Below are 19950 nucleotides of genomic sequence, written 5' to 3'. Positions count from 1 at the left end.
GACTAAATAAGCATCCAAGTCACTTCTCAATACGGATCGAGCCTGCGCCACCAAACTCCATGACGTCCAGGCTCTACCGCCCCGCAGCAGACACGCTGTTGAAATCCGCCTGATGGAATAAAACTCAGTCGATCAAAGACCAGGGTCGTTGGTCTCACGTCCAGGTCAATGGCATTTGGCTGGGGTCAAAGCGGTGGCCTTCAGCCCCTCACGCCCACTCGCCTGCACCCCAGCGCCAAGCACATGTCGACATCGCCGTCCTGACGGTGGCTAGAGAGAGAAGGCCGGGCCCGAGCATAAAGCCCGCCCGATGCTCCGGGAGAATCACCCCCCGAAGGCTCAGCTGAGGACCCCTGGGCCTCCCACCTGAACTCCGGCTAGCCAAGCCCTACTTCATTTCCTGGGAGTTTCATTCATTAAGTGGGGCACCATCTCCAGGCCCCCCGGCGTGGGTACCGCCCTGTGCGGCCTGTCAGCCCTCTGTGAACAACTCCAAAAGTGTCACAGCCTCCTGAAGAATCACATGCACAGCTGCAGGGGGTTATCTCTCATGCTGAACTGTTTCCAGTCTAAGCCTTTGTTCTTCATGGAAATTTCTTTTAAACTATTACGCTGTTGGGTTAAAAGGAAACATCAATTTCATGAAGGATTAATGGTCTGCTTTGGCATGCAGATGCCAACCGAATGTGTAATTATGGGCCTTCCTATTACGGGGTAATTGCTAATTCATGTTTGTGCCGTCAGGAAGACCGATGAAGACAGACGCAGGCGTTACGGCGGGTCTCGGGGGCCCGCAGATATGACACTTGCTAACGGGGACAGCAGACGCGCCCACGAATGAGTCAAAGTATTGTTTTTAAAAAGCCTCACTTAGAGAATGGCATATATTAAAAAAACTAGCAACAACAAATGTTGGCGAGGGTGTGGAGAAAAAGGAACTCTCCTGCACTGCTGGTGGGAGTGCAAACTGGTCCAACCACTGTGGAGAGCTGTGTGGAGATTTCTGGACCTACTAAACATAGAGCTTCCATATGACCCAGCAATTCCACTCCTAGGTATTTACCCAAAGGACACAGAAACATCAATTCCAAAGAACACCTGCACCCCTATGTTTATAGCAGCACTGTTTACAATAGCTAAGCTTTGGAAACAACCCAAATGCCCAAAAATAGATGATGGATCAAGAAGATGTGGTACATATACACCATGGAATATTACTCAGCATTCAAAAAAGATGAACACATGCAATTTGCAGCAACATGGATGGCGCTGGAAGGGATCATGCTCAGCGAAATAAGCCAAAAAGAAAAAGAAAAATACCGGATGGTCTCACTCATAGCAGGAATCTAGAAAACCTAAATAAGGGACCAGGAAAATGAATAACTATAAGAAAGTGAAAATCAAAATCAACAAACAACTATGAACCAGAGACACTTTTAGGGGGGGCGGGGGCGGGAGGGGAGGGATTGGGGTCAGAATGGGGGGGCTGCAATTGTATGGGGAATATAACAATAAAATTTATTATCTAAAAAATAAATAAATAAATAAATAAAATAAAAAGCCTCACTTACCCCTAAATTGTCGACATGCTTCAAAAAACCATGAATTTGCCTACAGCGTGCTATGAGGCGGGTGGGGCCCTCCACGTGTGATGACCGGCGGGCCGTGCGGGGTCCATGTGCTCACAGGGGCCTGGTCTGCTCTCCCCCCAGGACCATCGAATCTCTGTACAAGGAGCTGGTGGAGGCGGGGCTGCTGATCCAGAACCCCAAGGTCAACCTCTCTGATTACATCGGTAAGTCTCAGGCTAGTGCCCTGTGTGTCCCTGGCCCCCTGCGCTGACATCCCACAGAAGGAGACAGGCTGCCCAGCCATGGCAGCTGGGGTGAAGGCTGGGTTGGATGAGCTGAGTAAGGGGGTGCTACAAGCTGGCGCTTCCAGCGCCCGCCCCTAATGTGGTCCAAGCAGGTTTCGAACCTGCCAGCCAGGTGTGGGGGGCGCTCCCGCTGGCCCCAGCCACCTGCAGGAAAGGAAGGTGCTCGGTGCTTCGTGTCTACGTGGATGGTTCTGGGAGCGGCTCGGGGACCCCACACTGTCCATCCAGGGGCCACGGAGGACTCCTCAGGGAGAGGAGGTGGGCGTGTGCGGCCGTGGTCTTGAGCGAGCGTTTTCTCTTTATTCTATAAAGGCAACAGGACATGAAAACACACCCAAAGCTTAAGATGCCCATAGTCCACCGCCCTGGTGCCAGCACCATTCTCCCGTCACACCAGCCCCGCGAGCAAGCGGGTTCTCTCACGGGGCCAAAGAGGGGCTGTCCCGCCCCCAAACGTCCCGTGCGCGGACGCTGCTCCTGCACAGCAGACACTCCCCGGCTCCTCCCGCGGGCCAGCGACGTTCTCCGTAGCTGTCCTTCTCCATCCCAAACCCCATCCAGGGTCCTGCGCGGGGTCCGTTTGCATCTCTTCTCAGCCCCGGATCTGGACAGTCTGTCCCCCCGCCCACACCCCTCCCAGCCCCCCGTCTCCCGCGGCACGGCGCTGCTGCGGGGCCTGAGCTGTGTTCCAGGCTCAATTTGGATTTGCTTGGCGGCGTCCTGGTGGCTGGACGCGGGTGAAACTCTGGCAAGCTGTATGCAGAGGCCGTGCCTCGATGTTTCACATCGGGACACTCAGACCCCCAGGCCACATCACTGGGGGTCACCCAGATGCTCCCCCTTTGTGGCGGATCAGCGGTGGGGCGGGGTTGGGGCTCAGGTGTTTCTGTCCCAATCGTCTTTCGTGCAAAGGTCCCAGCACCCACGCTGACGGCTGGGGTGCGGTGGGCTGTCTGTCTTCCTCTCTCGCCACCTCTGTAGGGAGGTTTCCTCTCTCCTTCCTTTTGAAATTGCTGTGGCATGGTGGGGGCAGGCGGCCCCCTTTTCCCAGCTAAGTGCGATCGCCGCCCCCTCCCATCCGCTCACCGTCCGCGTTGACCGATTTCGCCCGCGGAGCAGAAGGCTCTGGCCAGAGAGGGCTCCCTCGCTCCCTTGGCAGGAGAGCCAGGCCTTCCCAGAGAGCTGGGAGGAGACGTCCTGGTTCCCCACAGCCCCGGAGTTTACTGGGAACTCCGCTGGACCCCACTTGTTTTGTGTTTCCTGCTCAAGTAGGGCTTGTCCTGGACGCCCTGATCCTGTTCTGCAAGCTGTGGTGAGATGAGCAGCAGCTTAATTGGCAGTGCCCTCTCCGTCCTGGCGGCTCTGCCCGGGTGCCCTCTGCGCCCACACATCATGTTTGCTTGGTGCATCTCCACAGCCCTGTCCCAGCCAGGGCTCAGCCCTTGGCAGGGCCTCAAGATCAAGCGAACATGGCCCTCACTGTCAACCTCTTGTCCACCTTGGATGTTTCCCGTGACGTCTCCGCTGGTTTCCAAGGATCTGTAAGATGCCCGCAGTCAGGGTGAGTGGGGTCAGCCCCCGGGGTGACCCGGGGACAGTGACCCAGCCCAACGAGAGCAGCCAAACCACCCCAAGGGCTCGCTCCCCTGGTCTTTTCCACCTTTTCTCTCAGTTTTTTCCCCCAGTTAAGATCCTTAGCTTCAGAGAGGAGCTTCCTAAATGCCACGTAAAAATAGGTGCCCCGCGAAGCTCGCCTGGGGGTGCAATAAATTCTCCCTTCCTTTGAGAAAGTCGGGCCTGGCTCTCCTTTTCTTTACCGTGCCAAGCCTTTCAGATACCAAGAGCAAAGATCACAGGAAACATGTACACCAAAAAGAACAAGGTTTCCCCTTAAACTCCAAAGTACAGGCCACCAAGGAGGAGAACAGAAGAACCCCAAAATGCCTGCCAGGATGCACTGCAGAGCACTGCCCCCCCCCCAGAAAAGCTCAACTGATGGGGTGCCCCACCCACAGCAGACGAGGACAGGGCCAGACTGTGGACACCACAGGGTCACGAGAACGGGGCCCTCCACGCTTGCCCCAAGACAGGCCTTTCGCTAGGGAAGGGGAGAGAAGAAAAAATTGAGGGGGGCCAGGACCATCACACCTTTAACATACATGAGAACAGAAAAAGGGCTCCATGAAATTTGAAAAGCTGCCCTGACCTGAACGGAGCTTTCTTCTAAACTCTAAGAATGTTAACTCCCGGGGCCTCCCTGCTGGCGCAGGGGTTAAACACAGCACTATCAAGCTGCTGCCAGCCACTACTGCAGGAGTTCGATCCCGGCCGGAGCATGTGGGATCCGGACGGGCTCGCCGAGCAGGTCCTTGGTGTCTCCTCTCGTGTCGTGTTCGCAGCCGGGCTCCGGCTGTCCCGCGGCGCCGCTCTCCACTCCGGGGAGGGGAATCAACCATCTTGTCTCCACTACCCGCTCATCAGCGGGCGCGCCGGGGCGCGTGGACACCTCATCGGCGCTCAGCCTGCCCACCGGCCCCGTCCTTGCCAAGGACTTTGCTTTTCCACACGAGCCTGCGCGAGGCGGCCCCTGCGGCCAACGGCCAGCCCTGCCCACGTGCACACGCTCGGCTCGCTCACCCGCGGGAACCCCTCGGAGCTCTCGGGGTTCGCAGAGACACGGCCCCGCCATCTGCTCTTGCGGCGTTTCCAACTTCTCATGGGTGCGCCGGGGTGCGCGGAGAGCACCGCCTGGGGGGTGAGAGCAGGAAGGGGTGACGGCGACGCCGTGGGTCGTCCATGGCATGTTTTCCTCAGACGCAGGGACAGCTCGGGGCGCGCCAGCCAAGGCCCAGCCACAGACAAATGGAGGCCGCCAGACTCATTTCCGTGGTGACCTTATCTAAATTAGTTAGAAAATAACACTTCAGATTTATGGCGAGTCACAATTAAGCCCTTTGATGCCTTCTAATTAAACCTGTAGAGATTTATTTCTACATTATTCCTTTGGTGATCCTTTAAAAATGATGAAATGGAGATGGATATTGCCCTCCACAGGAGCTGTTTCTATTTACGCTAAATTAGACTCAGACCCTTCCTCTCAAATGCCACCCTTCAGGTTCCGCGTCCCCAGCGCCAGCACAGATGCCGGGCGCAGCCTTCAATCACGCATTTATAAAGTCGGTGCAAAGGTTAGACGCCATCTCTGGGGAGAGAAATCAAACAAAACCTGCTCTGTCCACGTCGTCCCCGGAGGTCCCCCAAGGTGGAACTTCACACACAGGCACACCCCACCAGTCACCCCCACAGCCACACACCTACAGTCGCACCCACAGTCACATACCCTGTCACACCCCCACAGTCACGCCCCCAGTCACACCCCCAGTCACACCCCCAGTCATACCCCCAGTCACACACCCAGTCACACCCCCAGTCACACACCCAGTCACACCCCCAGTCACACACCTACAGTCACACACCGTCACACCCCCACAGTCACACCCCCAGTCATACCCCCAGTCACACACCCACAGTCACACACCCACACATACCCACAGTTACCCCCATAGTCACACATCTACAGTCACCCCCACAGTCACACACCGTCACACCCCCACAGTCACACATCTAGTCACACACCCAGTCACACCTATAGTCACACACCCAGTCACACACCCACAGTCACACCCAGTCACACACCTATAGTCACACACCCACACACACACCCACACACACCCAGTCACACACCCACAATCACACACCCACAGTCACACCCAGTCACTCACCTATAGTCACACACCCAGTCACACACCCACACACACCCAGTCACACACCCAGTCATCACGGGGTACTTTTCATACTCAGAAGTCAGCAGCAGCCGCGGCTCAAGGCCTGGCTCTGCAGCCAGCACACACCCACAGTCACACACCCAGTCACACACAATCGTGCTTTCATGGCTGGACTGCCCGGCCTCCTTCAGAGGGACACCAGGAGACAACCCTGGCTCACAGACGTTGCACCTGCATTCCCGCCCGTTCCGCAAGTGCAGCCCCGACGCGCTCCGCTGACGCTCTGTCTCCTCCCCAGGCGAGTACTGCTACCTGGGCACGACCCTGCGCCAGGTGTCCGTGGAGCCCATGCCCTCCCTGCAGGACATCCGGCAGCTCATCACCTTGTATGGGATCCTGCCACTAGGTAAGACCCGCCCGGCAGCTCGCTCCCCCAGCAGGCGGCCCTGGCGCACAGTACGGCCGGCTCGCCCCGGCTCGCCTGAAGCCTCCCCCAGCCCCCCGCCCTTCACGACACGACCCCATTCTGCTGGTTGCCTGGAGGCCAGCTCAGACCCTGGCAGTCCAGCCTAAGCGCCTACCCCTCCTCCCCACCCGCCCCCCAAGTTAGAGCTCACTGACTCTCCGGAGCCTCTGTGGCCCTCACGGTCCCGGCACTGTCCGCCTCCCGGCCCGTGACCTCGCCTGCGCTCGTGCCTCCCCAGCCCGCGACAGCAAGTCCTGGCTCTCTCCCGCCTCTGGGCCGGGACCCGCCAGAAGGCAGACTGCGCCCTCCTGAGCGGTCCCTGCACCCGGGACTCGGTGGGCCCAGGCTTGGCACCGCTCTCCCTCTGCGTCCCTCCCCCCCGCCACACCGCCATGCCCCTCGCCACCCAAGTGGACGCACCCACTCAGCCCCACGTCACAGAGCCGGGGTCCCAGGCCGCGTTCTGTGGGGCATGGTGAGTGTGGTGAGTGTTCCTCGCTGTTAGGGGAAGGCCCTGACCTTCTCAATCACGCAAGGAAAAAGGCACGCACAGTAACAGCGTGACACCCACCTGTGCACAGCGGGTCAGGACGAGCCCAGTGGTGACCCACGGCAGCGAACATGGCGGCAGATGCTTCCGTCGCAGCACGCTCGATGCCGAGAATTAAACCCTGAAACAAACCAGCACATAAATTAGAGTCATTTCGGGCCTTGTGCGACGGGCTGGCACTCGGGCTGAGGAAGGCACCCAGGCCCGTCGCGGCCTGCGCACCCAGGAGAGGCGGCCGGGAAGGGAGGCTCCTGGGCTTGAGCCACTGCAGGCTCACGAGGGCCTTTCTCGCCCACGGCAGGTCACCTCCGCCCGCTGTCGAGCTAGAAGCCAGGGCAGGGGTCCAGGCCGCTGCCTGCCTCTTGGGGCCCCTGACACGAGAATCATCCATGAGCTCTTCTCAGTCCATCCCACACTCCCTTGCCGGGCTTCCAGGGGACAGACAGAAACCCCCCGAATGCCTGTGCTTGGTCATGGCAGGAACGTTCTCTAAAGTTATGAGTGTGGAGGCAATTCTTGGGTGGAGAGTAGAAGAAAACATCACGTAGCCAAGGAGCCCCACGCGCCACCTCGGTTCTGAGGGCTTAACGGCGCCGCGGGGCCAGCTGAAAGGGAAGGCGCCCTCTGGGTAGAAACGCTGCTGGCAGACTCCCCAGCCCTGCAAACACGGGGTCACGCGGTGCACCCCAGCCTGCAGGCGCGCTCATGTAAGGCCTGCGTGTTTGCTTGGCGACCTGAGGGCCTGTGTCTGCTCTGCAGGTTCCGCAGCCATGCGGGAGAAGGCCCCTCCCGTGCAGTCCCTGCTGCTGGCCGGGCCGCCTGGGGTGGGGAAGAAGATGCTGGTCCACGCCATCTGCACGGAGACGGGGGCCAACCTGTTCAACCTGTCCGCGGCCAACGTCGCCGGGAAATACCCCGGCAAGAGCGGCCTCCGAATGATGCTGCACTTGGTTCTCAAGGTATTTATTCCATCCTTGGTTCCTGGTTCTCCTCCCTCTTTCAAATTACATGTTCAAATCCTGCACTTAATTTCCTTGAGCACAGTCACTTGCAAATAATTTCCTTCGGCTGACATGAGCGTCCCCCCCAACCCCCCCCGCCTCCCCCCATAAATTACTTCAGCATTGCATCTGGCTGAGCACCCGACAATTAGAAACACCATCTTCCTCTGCATAAACAGCTTATTGTGCCGTCCAGCTCAGCCTCCTTCGGCCAAGAAGCCCTCCCTGAGGTGCTCGTACCCTCACTGGAAGTCCAGCATGTGACTCCATCCTCAGCCTGCTCCCCTCCCGGGGAGCCCTCGGACCCCTGGTGTCGGGCATCTTTCTCACGTGGCGGGGTGCAAAGTGACATGCACATCCCGAGTGCATGTCCCCCCACCCCATGCTCTGATGCTGTAGGGGAGGCCCCAGGAAACTAAACCGGCCACCACTGAGGCATTGGTGAGGGCAGGGGCAAGGAGCCCTGAAGGCGCACACTGCCCGCCCTGGGCCTGAGAGGCTCGTGCTGCTCTGAGCCTTCAGCGTGTTGATGCCAGAGCGAGCGAGCCCAGCACCCCCGAGGGCTGCATCAGCTCCAGAGGCAATGACTGCTGTGTGGGTGCAGGCGGTGATGGTGGTAAATGGGTGGTAGCAAGGTAGGTAAGTAGGTAGGTTGCTTGGCAGGTAAATGGGTGGGCGGGTGGGTGAATGGATGGATGGGTGGGTAGGTGGACAGACAGGCAGATACACGCGAACAGACAGATGCAGCGCGCATGGATAGAAAATAGATGCTGCAGACTCACGCACGTCCGTCCGAGGAGCGCGAGCCGAGAGCGTTCTCACTCGGTTCTCATGTCCTGCCTTTGGGGCTAACCCGGCACCTGTTAGCACTTTATCTGGATCCCTCTAGTGCCCCTTCAGCAATGTCTCTTGCTTTCAGCCGTTGCTGCGGGTCTCGTGGCCGCTGTCAGCCTCTCCCCTCTCACGCAGAGCTCACGTTGTGCCTCTCCACCCTTGCGAGGGTGGGCTCGCTTCCCGCCCTTGTCCTTCAGGTCTGCATCCCACGCTGTCCGTCTAGAGACGCCGCTGGTATTTGCTGTAAGGAGTCATTGTCTTATGAAGAAACTAGGAGGGAACATGTAGGATTTTACTCTTGTCTACCTAGTTGCCACTTTCAGTCTTTGTTCCTTTGGTCCCTTCCAGTTTCTCCGCGACCCGTTTTCTTCCAGCTGAACTTCCTGCAGCGTTTCCCTCGTGCAGGTCCACTGCAGCCAATCGCCCTAGTGCTCGTTTCAGTTATTTTTAAATGCCTTCACAGTGCCTCTGCGGCTGATGACTATTTTGGCTGGATACAGAGTTCTGGACTGGCGTACTTTTCTGTCAGCGCTTTAAAGATGGCACCCATCGTCTGCCGCCGGTGTTGCTAATGACGTCGTGGATAGCTTGACCCATCTCCTTTGTGGAGCGTGTCGTTATGTGGGTCTGAGATTTTCTCTGGATTTGGGGTTTTGGTTTTATCGGTTTGACTGTGATCTACCTAAATGTTGTAATCCTTTGTATTATACCACTTGGGGGTCACTAGACTCACTGAATATTTAAATGTTTCAAATTTGGGAAATTGGATCATTGCTTCCTCATGTATATTTTCTGCCACCGTGTTTCTTCTCTCCTCCTAAAGCTCCAATTATATAAATATTTGACTATTTGATGTTGTTTTGTAGGAACTGAGAGTCTATTAATTTCCAGAAATTGATAATTTCTATTAATCTGATGGAAGTCTACCTACATTCTTCTACCATCTCCAATATGCTAATAAACCCACCTGGCGGATTTCTTGTTGTATTCCTGATAGTTTGGTGGCTTTTCAGTGCTAGAATTTAAATTTATTTATATAGACTTTCATTCTCTGCTGCAGTTCTCCATCTGCTCATTTAATACGACTATTTTTTCCTTTAAGTCTTGAACTGAATCGTTGTAGTGCTTTATAGTTCTTATGCGCTACTTCCAATGCGGGGTCATTTTGGGACTTTCCTTGAGTATGTGTCACACGTTTCTGTTTCTTACATGATTGATAATTGTTACCGTACGCTACACGTTGCAGGCCATGTGCCACGACACGCTGAAGCATGCTGGGCTTGGTTCTAAAGACAGCTCGGTGACTGGTTGATCAGCTTGAACTGCGGAGGTCTGGCTTTCCATTTTGTTAGTGGGAGTCGATTTTGACTTTGCCCGAGGTCCGTGGCAAATCCTGAGTCTTGAGACATGGTTTTTGAGGTTTCGCTGGAAAGTCTGAGGTCTTTAACAAGTTCCTCACGCTTGGCAGAAGCTTCAGGTACGTGCTCAGTTCGTTAGTTTTCCAGCTGCTGCTGTCTCGCGCCCTTCCTCCACATACACAGGCTTCCAAGGTTAACCGAGGACTTGAAGACAAGCTGGAATTTGAAGCCCAGCATCCTGACTTGTTGTCTCCATCCACGTAAATTCTCCAGAGGAAACCAAAAGAAATCCTCCACCCTCTTGTCCAAATGACCCCTCAGTTAATTCCTTCAAAACATCCAATTTTGTTGACAATGTCAGGTGGCCAACGGACACACCTAAATACAAAAATGGCGGCGTCAGCATCTATGTATCCCAGATGCTGTTCTATTCTTCTCTCTGTCTTAACTCTTCAGTCCTCACAACAACCTGAGGAGGTGGACACTGTCATTTCCGTTTACTGATAAGACACATGAGAAAAAAGCATTTAAGTGATTGTCCTGGGTTGCAACACTGCGACGTGGACCTTCCCGCCCAGGCCCAGGGTCTGTAGGTTTAATGACAGCGTTATTCAGCCTCCGGCTGAGGTTCGGGCTGGACCAAGACTCTCCCTCCTACCCGTCCACTGACTGCGCTCCTGGTGTGACTCTGGGCCGGGGCCATGGCATGACCAAGGTGCTCCCGGCTCTGGAAACCGTCGGTTCTTACCTCTGAGAGGGTCTGACTGGAGAGCAGATCAGCATTTGCTAGCATTGTTGCAAGCTAACATCAGGTGGGTGTCAAGTGATCAGCATGCGGAACAGCACACTCGCCCACCGGGGCCGCTGGTGCCGCGCCTGGCACACACCTCATTAAGCCTCCCCCGCACCGTGTTTATAACTGATGATTGCAAGACCCACAGGTCCCAGGAGACGAGGCATCCAAGTAACGACGTGTCCCGGCGTGACTGACAGGCAGCAATCTGCGCTGCCAAGAGGGGTTGCTGTCACGAGCCTAAGGATGTGGCCCCCGTCCCTGTGCTGTGCATCCGTGTCCTCCTGTGTGTCCGTGGGAGCAGGGGCAGGGCTCGGCTTGAATTCAGCCCAGACCCGTGAGAACTCGCCCAAGGGCCTGGGTCTGCATCGGGCTCTCATCACAAGTGCCCATCACGGGCCTGACCACGGGCGAGTGGGGCGCAGCCCTGAGTGCTGCTGTGTTTCAGCCCTGACCAGCACAGGCCTCCCCCACATCCCTGTCCATGTGGGCGCCCTGGGGGGCACATCCCCGGTTGTCTTTCTACCACAAACCCAAATCCACGCGTTGTTTGAGGGATCCCTTTACTGTTCACACAGCAGCTCTAATAGAACCTGGGGCGGGAGGTTAAGAAATGTGCTTTTTGTACAATAACCAACTATTATGTCAAATTCTCCTACTAAAGCTGTGCATAGAGAAGAACATGCCTCTCTTTAGTGAGGAAACATTAGAAATATCTCTAACAATTAAGAGCATGATGAGCAGCACCACAAATTCAGGACCACGAGGTCTCAAGGCACCAGCCTCACTTACGCGGCAGCAGCCCCTCGGGAGGAGGCGGCGGGCCTGTCCTGACCTCCGGCCAGGGGCCGGCCACATTCCAAGGAGTTTTGCACACATGTTCCCTTTTAGCTGTACCAAATTCCTGTTGAGGCAGGAATTAATGTCCCTATTTTACAAACAAAAAATGTTGAGGCTCAAAGTGTTCAATTTGGCCAAAATGCAGTGCATCGGGGCTGGCGGAGGGCTGGCGGCCTGGTTCTGCCTCCAAGGCTGTTCTGTGGTCACAGCTGGCCTCTGGGGGGGGGGGCAGGCAGACGCCCCAAGTCCAGCCCGCAGGAGCAGGCTCCCCGTGCCCATGGTGTCTGGGGGCAGGCCAGTCCTGGGCCAGCGTCAGCCAGGAACTTCCCAGTGAAGAGGAAGGAGCCCCCAAGTCCCGCAGCCTCGCCCACAGGACCCCCCTCCCTCCCGCCCAGCAGCGCCCTCCCTAAGTGCCAGGCCATGTGAAAGCCAGGGCTGTCCTGCAGGACTGGACCCTCATCCTGTGCTCTGGGTCCTGAGGGAGCTGCTCTCTCTTCTTGGGGGGCTGTGTGCCCCCCTTGCCGCCTGTGCATTGGGGCCTGGTCACCCAGGCTGGCATGGGGGGAGCGGGGAGCGGGAAGAGAGGGGTGAACAGCCGCCTGGCAGCGCGGGGTCAAGGCCACATGACCACATGAGCCGAGAGGGAGCCAAGCTGTTGCTCAGGCCTCGACACCACCTGCTGGGGCCCCTCCCGGGCTCAGCGGCCTCGGGCAGCGCACCAAGGGGGCCTGCCAGGCCCGGCGGGGGACACCCAGCATGTCCCCTCACTCAGGTGACTTCTCTCCTGGCCCGTCACCTGAGGACTGTGCTGCTGGTGGCGCGTCATTTCTGAAAAGCACCGCGTGTAACAAACTTGCTGTCTCAGCCCCACCCTCATACGGCGACGACAGTTAGGCTGTTTCAAAGACACCCCCCCCCGCCCCCCAAAAAGCAGAGCTGCAAGAGAGACAGAGGCAGAGAGAGAGACACGGAGACCGAGACGGATCCTGAGAAGGCGGGAGGGAGAGAAGCCCTGGGCCGCGTGGGGCCGCATGGGGCCGCGTCGGGTGTGGAGGATGAGCGCCCAGCGGGCTGGCGAGTCATCAGGATCGGGTCCCGGCTCTGAGTCCTGAGGCAGTTTCAGGTGGAGGGAGGAGCATGCAGTCCTCAAAGGTGTTTTGTTCTTTTCACACAGACTGTACTTTAGAGCAGTGTTGGGTTTGCAGAAATCGGGCAGAGCTGCAGACCCGCCACAGGCCCACGGGCGGGCGGGCGGTCCGGCCCCGCGTCCTCAGCAGGTGCCGGCGGACGCCTGTGGGGTGGGCGCTCAGGTGCAGTGTGCCCCGCGTGGCAGTGTGTGTGGGGTGAGGCCTGAGGAGCCGGGAGCCGCCAGGGGAAGCCAGGCGCGGCCTGGGCAGGGCGCCCTAACAACACACAGTGTGAGGGAAGGCTGGGTGCTTACGCTGGCATTGACTTCATTGTTCTGGAACTTGTGGGCACAGTCAGTGCAGGCCGGGGTGACCCGGGCCCTGTGCATTTGGGAGGGGCTTGGGAGGAGAGGCTGGGAAAGCCCACGGGGCCTGCAGGCTGGCCTGCGCGGCCCAGGGGTCAGACTAGCATGGACTTGCGCCTGCTCCTGGTGCCACCTGCACCCTCCCCAGCACCTGTCCGTCTGCCAACGTGGCCTACACCCCCGCCTCCTGCCTGGGCCTCTCCTGGGCCTCGGTGTACCCACCTGCCCAGCACGGCTCCTGACTCGTTAGCACAACACTGCTCTTCTTCCTGTTGTGTGCGGGGGTTTCGCCCACTAACCCCTGGTGAGGACGCCTCGTGGCTTCTGAAATCTCTTGAAAGGTCATGCGAGGAAATAGAGAGTTTACATGCCGTTTAAAAGAGTGAAAAGAAGGTGCCTCGTTAGCGCAGTAGGTAGCGCGTCAGTCTCATAAAAGAGTGAAAAGACAGACCGAAAGTCTTCATCCACTAAATATTTAAATAAAATCCAAGTAACTACAAGCGGGAGAGTGAGCCCCGTGACCCACACTCCCCCGGCCCCTCCCCGGCGCGGCGGGCCTCGCCGGTGGCGCAGGACGGGGCCCAGCGAACATGTTCAGATGCAGGAGCTGCGCGCTCAGCAGGGCCACGGCTGTCCTGCTGTCCTCGGCAGGTGTCGCCTGCCCCGGGGCCCGTGGGGTCTGACACATCGCGGAGAGAGTCGGGGTGTGGGGGGTGACGATGACTGGGGACTGCAAGCTTGGGGGGGTGCTTGCCTGATGGGTGGGTGGTTCGTTTCAGTTTGGTAAACGGAGACAACTGCTGAGAAAACCAAACAGCTGATCCTTCCCCTGGGAAGTTCTCTACGGTGAGCAAAATGAGACCTTTCTGGAAAGAGCGTCCAGAACTCCCAGGACGGTCTGGCCTGGTGGCCGCGGCCCTGGGAACATCCCGGCGTCACAGGCCTGCGTGGTTGCGCCTTGTCTTAACCCGAGAGAGACGAATTCTGGTGCTTGACGGCGCTTCCTTGGAGAACACACGGTCAAATCCAGGAAATCACACGGATGGAGGAATGTCGGTCTGACGAGCTCCGCAGACTTTGAGCAGAAACACGGGGCAGAGGCCGCGGAAGCCGGTCAGCGCGCCGGGCGGCCCGGGCGCCGTGGATGGGGCTGAAGAGCCCTCTGCTGGCTCCTGCGCGGAACTGCCGGCGCCGCCGCCCAGAGCGCAATTAGGAATTAATTACATTTAATCACCCATGACCTCAAGCTATCCGAGGGTAATTTAAATGCAGCCTTCTCATAACTAAATGCAAATTAGAAGAACAAAGGGTACCATTTTTCATTAACAAATTGGCACGGGCTAATCACGCTTGTTGGGGGGAAAAGTCTGGAAAGACAGACCCATCCACTCCGCGGGGACCAGGCAGGGGCACCCACGAGGCCGCGGCCCCCACACGGCCCTCCGAGCCTGCCCCCGCTACTCCCATGGGGGTAGCCTCCTCCGCACCCTGATGCAGTGAGAGAGGGGAGGGAGTGGCCCCAGGCAGGGGCTCGGTCCCTGCGTCCTGGCGCTGCCTCGATGAGTCTGGACAAGGCTCTCAGGTCGCGAGGGAGGTCGAGGCAGCGCCTGAGGAGCAGCCTGGCTTTGCCGAAACGGGTGTTGCCCGTGTCTGAGGCCCGGAGACGTTGGACCCTTTGTTCTTAAGAGGCCAGACATTGTCTGTGTCCACCTGAAGGTTCTGGAACGTTTGCTCTTGGAAGCTGCTTCTGCAGCCAAGACCACACTGGGGCAGACGGTCTGAGCCAGCCCCGGCGCCCACAGCCTCGCTCATCTGGAGGACACACCCGGGCGGCAGCCGCCCCCTTCTCCCGCTCCACGGCCATCCTCTCCTGCGCCCCCCACCCGCCACCTCCAAGGCCCCTGCACTGCTCCTGCCCTCAGCCTGGCCTCGCGCTGCCCTGCCCTGGCCCGTCCCCTGAAGGGCTCTCCCTGTCCCTGTCCCTGTCCACTCAGTCCTGGCCCTGCCCCTCCGCACACCGCCAGGCCTAGCAGCAGGCCTCGGCCAGCACTGGCCGCCCTGGCCACCCCGTCCTGACCTCCTCTGTGCCGCTCACCCTCCTCAGCTCCCCCCCCCACCGCCAGCATCAGCTCACCTCAAGCCCAGTACTGCAAGCCCGGCTCCCCGGCTCCCCGGCTCCCCGGCTCCCCGCCCCAGCTCCAGGGGCTTCGCTGCCATCCCGCCCACCTCCCCCAGGCCCCGAGGCCTGAACTGGCCTTCCATCCCTCCCCAACCCCTCGGCTCAGGAGCCACCAGCAGGGTCGCGCAGGCACCCCTGCACCAGAGACACCCTCCCCCATCCTCACCCACAAAGCAGATTCTGAACCCCATTAAATGACACCCCTGCCCAAGACCCCGAAAGCCCCAGGATGCAGCTCCGTCCTCCGGCCTCACACCACACCCACTGCTCGCCCATCCCTGCCCGATCTCCCGCCACTGCACCCCACCCAAGGGTGTCTCTATAACACCAGCAAGATCCTTCAGTACAGCCCCTCCGGGGCCGCAGCTCCGGGCCACACAGACCCCACAGCTGTGCCCACCACCCACCGGCGCCTGCCCCGCTCAGCACATGCTCCCACCCGCGGGAGCTGGTCCGCTCCCGCCTCTGCCGCCCCCTTTGGAGGCTCACCCACCCCTCCTGCCCCGCGCCCCCAGAACCCAGCCTCATGGCCTCCCCTCCATCGGGGCCACTGGAGGTCAGGGCCCAGCGGCAGGGCGGAGCCCAAGCTGGCAAAGCCGCTCACAGGTGTTTGGTGAGTGGAATAAACACCTGCGGGAGAGACCAGGGCTCACCTGCTCCCACTCCACCTCCCGGGCAGAGGAGGAGCCACCACCCCGGCAGCTGAAAGTGCCCGGCCCCGCCCCGCCCGGAGCCGTCTTTGCTCCAAGGAAGAGAGTCTGGGGTTCCTCGCAAAGGCCCCGCCTCCTGCACCGGGGCGGGGGGAGATACCCTGACCACAGACCACCAGGAAGGCGGGAAATCCGGGACTTCGCAAGAGAGGACACGGCAGCAGCAGCTCGGGGCCCATCCTGCTGGAACAGAGGTGGAGAGGAGAACGCAGCAAGGAGGACCCGGCGCTCTGGGATGGACAGCCTGGACCTCGGTGACAGGCGGAGACACCTGCTGACCGGCACAGCAGGGGGCCAGGCCCCCCACTCCACTGCCGGCCATGCACCCCCTTCTGCTCGGAGACCTCGTCCATCCAAGGGTGATGGGGGGACCTTGGCACAGCGGTGGCACCCGGCAGATGACCGTCTGGCGTCACCACCCCTCGCCCTTTGGAAGTGTGCGCTGACCGCTGAGCCCTCCCTGCCACAGCCCCGGCCAGTGCCCGCAGCCCCAGCCCCCCTGGACGTGCCGCGTGAGGGCTTGTCCCTGCGGGGTGCAGCCCCGGCTGGTGCCACCCTGCAGGGAGGGGGCGCCGTCCACTTTCACAGCCGCCGGCAGACAGCGTGACCGGGTTCTCAAAACAACTCTCCTGGGTGCTTGGAAGGGACTGCGGGTCCCGTGTCCCGGCTGGGGAGACTCGTGTCCCGGGCCCAGCCTCGTGGCTCGCTTTGCTGAGAGCAGAAAAGGAAAATCACGCCAAGTGCCGGGTCTCGCATCTGCGGTTCCCCTCGGGAAGCCGGGCGGGAGGGCGGGACACGCAGATGAACACCGGGGCCCTCGCCTGCCGGACGGACCGGGGAGAAGGGTGCCTGGGCCGGCCGCGCTCTAGCCCGAGGCAGGAGGCGGCTGTTGACGTGAAAATTGTTTCCCACTGGCTTGGTTCTAAGATTTTTAAGAGGGCCGGGAGAGAATAAGATGTTGCCTTTATTCTTCTAAAGGATCATTTTCCTAAGACGCCCGGACTTCCGCGCACAGCACCTCGGTTTCTTATTTTCTTTTGGGCCCCAGAGTCGACGGCTTTGGGCTGAAACTCAAAACAGCTTTAGCAGCTCAGGCTCCCTGGAGCGCCCCCCACCCCTGACCCCCCCACAGCGGGCAGGCCAGATGGGGAGAGGCAGTGCCTCAGATAAGAGGCCACGGGGGTGGACGGCCTGACGGGGCCGAGGTGACTGGCGGTGGCGTGGGTGGACCGCAGGGCACGCCTTCGGGGCATGCTGTGGGCGACGCATGTGGCTGGGCCTGGCGCGGCCTCTCCGAGGCTGGCGCTCACTCCGCACCCCACGCCGCCGCGGGCACTGGGCTGGAGCTGGCGGCTCTGAGTCCTTCCAGTCTGCGGCCCGGGCCTGGGACGGGAGGCCCCGAGGCTTGTGCTTCCGTCTCCCCGGGTGGCGCTGGGACTGAGGGCCAGGGGCGCATTACTGTGAAAGCCTTTCCTGGGGTAAAGGCACACCAGCTCCCTGGTGACACCCTCAGGGACGGGCAAACGGGCGTGTCCACTGGAGACGGCATTCGTGGTGACGGCTTCGCCCACGGCCCGGCCGGCCGCAGAAACACCCTTTGCACTCCGGGGCCTCTGCAGAGGCCGTTAGCATGTGGCAGTGACCCCAGGCCCGCAACCCCGGCCAGGCCGCACAGCCCCGCTGGGCCTGGTGGGGCTCAGCGCACCTTGCCAGGGAGCCCTGGCCACAGAGCCCAGCCCAGGGGACCCACAGACACTGTCCCGGGCCACGTGCTGGAACGGCCTCTCTCCCGCGAGCCGCCTGACTCGGCGGGGCAGCGGCCAGGAGGCTGTCGCCGAAACACACGGCCCCTCCCCATCCGTCCCTTTGCAGCCAGACAACCGTTGGCTCATTTCAGGCCGAGCTGGGGCTCCCGGGGCGGGAGGGCGGCGTGGCGGGCCCTGTCTCCAGCCCTCGCAGGTGGGGACCCCAGAGGAGGTCAGGCAGGTGCCCCGCTGGGCAGGGCTTTCCTGAGCACCTGATGGACCCCCCGCCCCCCCCCCCAGCTGCCAGTGCCTTAAGGAGCGGCCGCGCCCTGCTGCCCCAGGATGAGCTGCAATACAGGGTGACGGCTGGACTCTCCCCCCCCCGCAGGTGGCCCGGCAGCTGCAACCCTCCGTGGTGTGGATCGGAGACACGGAGAAGACCTTCTACCGCAGGGTCCCGGCGGCCGACAGGACGGTGAGGGCTACGGGGGCTCCTCATGCCCGCGATCCCCCCCGGGGCCCCTCTGGCCCCCACCAGGGGAAGGTCCTGTCTGGGGAAGGTCGTGCTTTGTCCAGGCGGGAGGGCGTGAGGGCGCTTGGGAGGGTCCCGGATCTGACATCGTGAGGCAGAATTTAGAAGAAAATCGGGTGTGTGTGTGGGGCGGGGGAGGATGTTTTGGGGGGACAGTCGAGAGCGTCTGCTCAGCTAAAGCCGGAGGCAGCCCCGCATGTCTCCTGTTGCTCCCAGGAATAAATCGCAAAAGGCCAGAAATCCTCCAACAAAGGCCTCCCTGGGAAGGCCGCCCGCGCCCCCAGCCCCCTCCGATTGCTTCCTTCCTCCTTTTCTCTCCCTCGGGGTCCCCCGCCCGGCACTTCCTCCCACAAATCACCAGCAAATTTCCCACACGTTAAAAAAAATTTGCAGATACACATGATTGTTATTCCACAGCAATTTGCACCAAAGCAAATAGTGGTTAACGGGGAATTTCTGATTAAATTCATAAGGATTTTAATCACTTTTGATCCTTATGTATTATGCATCGCGTCAGCAGGCGGGGTGACTTGGATTCAGGGTGGAAGCTCAGCTTTCCTTCCCCAGGGGGCCCCGACCGCCCATCCCTGTGGACCTGGGGAGAGGCCGGTTCATCCGCCCGGGCCGGGCCGCGCCCTCTGCTGGCGAAGTCGTGTGTTGCACGCGCGCACGCCGGGGAGGAGGAACCCGCGTCTCCTGCCAGGGGCGGTGCGGGTGGGGGTGCAGCGCAGCGAGCCCCCGCGAGGTGTCATCGCCTGGCGTCATCTCCAGCTGTGTCCCGGGCGGGCCAAGGGCTCTGACATCAGCCTGACAGCCAGGCCCCGAGACCTGGGTTCCAGCCGGCCGCGCCCCTCGCTCGCTGGCTGAGTGTGGTGCGTGAGCAGCCTCCCCTCTCCGGGCCAGGCTTCCTTGGCTCTGACGTGAGAGCTGCAGGGAGCAGCCTCCGGGCCCATGAAGCCCCGGCCTTCAGCCGCTGCTCCTCTGCAAGTCCAGCCCCGGCGGGCAGGGCCGTGGGGCTGCGGGAGCACCGGAGCAGGGCTGACGGCCGGGGTGCAACAGGGGTTCAGCAGGCCCACAGAGGGGCAGGAGCCCCCACTCCCAGAGCACACTGCGTGTGCCCCAGAGCCTCTCGGCATGATCCCCACTGACATGGTCACCGCCAGGCTCTTTCCTGTGAAGTAACACCTTCGGTGGCTGGACCCTTGCTGTGGACCGCCTGGCCACGGGGCGCGTCCGCCTCTGCGCGGGGAGAGTGCCCGGGACATCCACCGCACTGAAGACCACCGGTCACAGCCTGGGTAACCCCAGAGGGCCTGGAGACCCCAGAATGTCCCCGGACCCCAAGCAGCCACAGGCCGGAAGGGTCTGAGCCAGCCTGGGTGCAGACGGAGCTGCTGGACGCGCCTCGTCCCAGCAGCAGTCCCGGGCCACGGCGCCCCAGCGGAGGGGAGCGTGAGAGGGACCAGCCGCCCTGGGACCGTGGTCCCTGCCCACCCACATGCCAGGCCTCCTGGAGGCGCACCCCCATGTCCTCTCTGCCTCACCAGGAAGCCCAGCGTCCTCTCTGCACCTGGCCCAGGTCCCGAAGGCCTCAGGTCCAGGGAAGGATGTCCAGCCGTGAAGAAACCAGGACGCTGCCGGCTGCTCACCCACAGCCACACACGGCACCCCGGGAAGTGCTGCCTGGATTGGAGGGAGCCCAGAATCACCCCACTAAAAAACTCCTCGCTCCCTCAAGTGACTGACTCCGCCCGAATGCCACTCCCTTTAGGGCCAGGCCCCCTCGGTG

The 19950-nt window shown here is 60.4% G+C and overlaps 1 protein-coding gene across 1 annotated transcript in view; it reads left to right on the top strand.

The window, feature by feature from the left end:
- Positions 1-19950, top strand: part of DRC11 (dynein regulatory complex subunit 11) — a gene marked incomplete at both ends in the record, with an annotated part of 101794 nt that overhangs the window by 67609 nt on the left and 14235 nt on the right. The window contains 4 exons of the mRNA XM_084228108.1: positions 1713-1795; positions 5960-6067; positions 7437-7636; positions 18018-18104. Coding sequence (XP_084084234.1) covers positions 1713-1795; positions 5960-6067; positions 7437-7636; positions 18018-18104 — 478 coding nt within the window. The remainder of the gene's footprint in view (positions 1-1712; positions 1796-5959; positions 6068-7436; positions 7637-18017; positions 18105-19950) is intronic.

This window comes from Talpa europaea (assembly GCF_964194135.1).
Source record: "Talpa europaea genome assembly, chromosome: 1".
NCBI classification, from domain to species: domain Eukaryota; kingdom Metazoa; phylum Chordata; class Mammalia; order Eulipotyphla; family Talpidae; genus Talpa; species Talpa europaea.
This window is presented reverse-complemented; position numbering and strand designations above follow the sequence as displayed.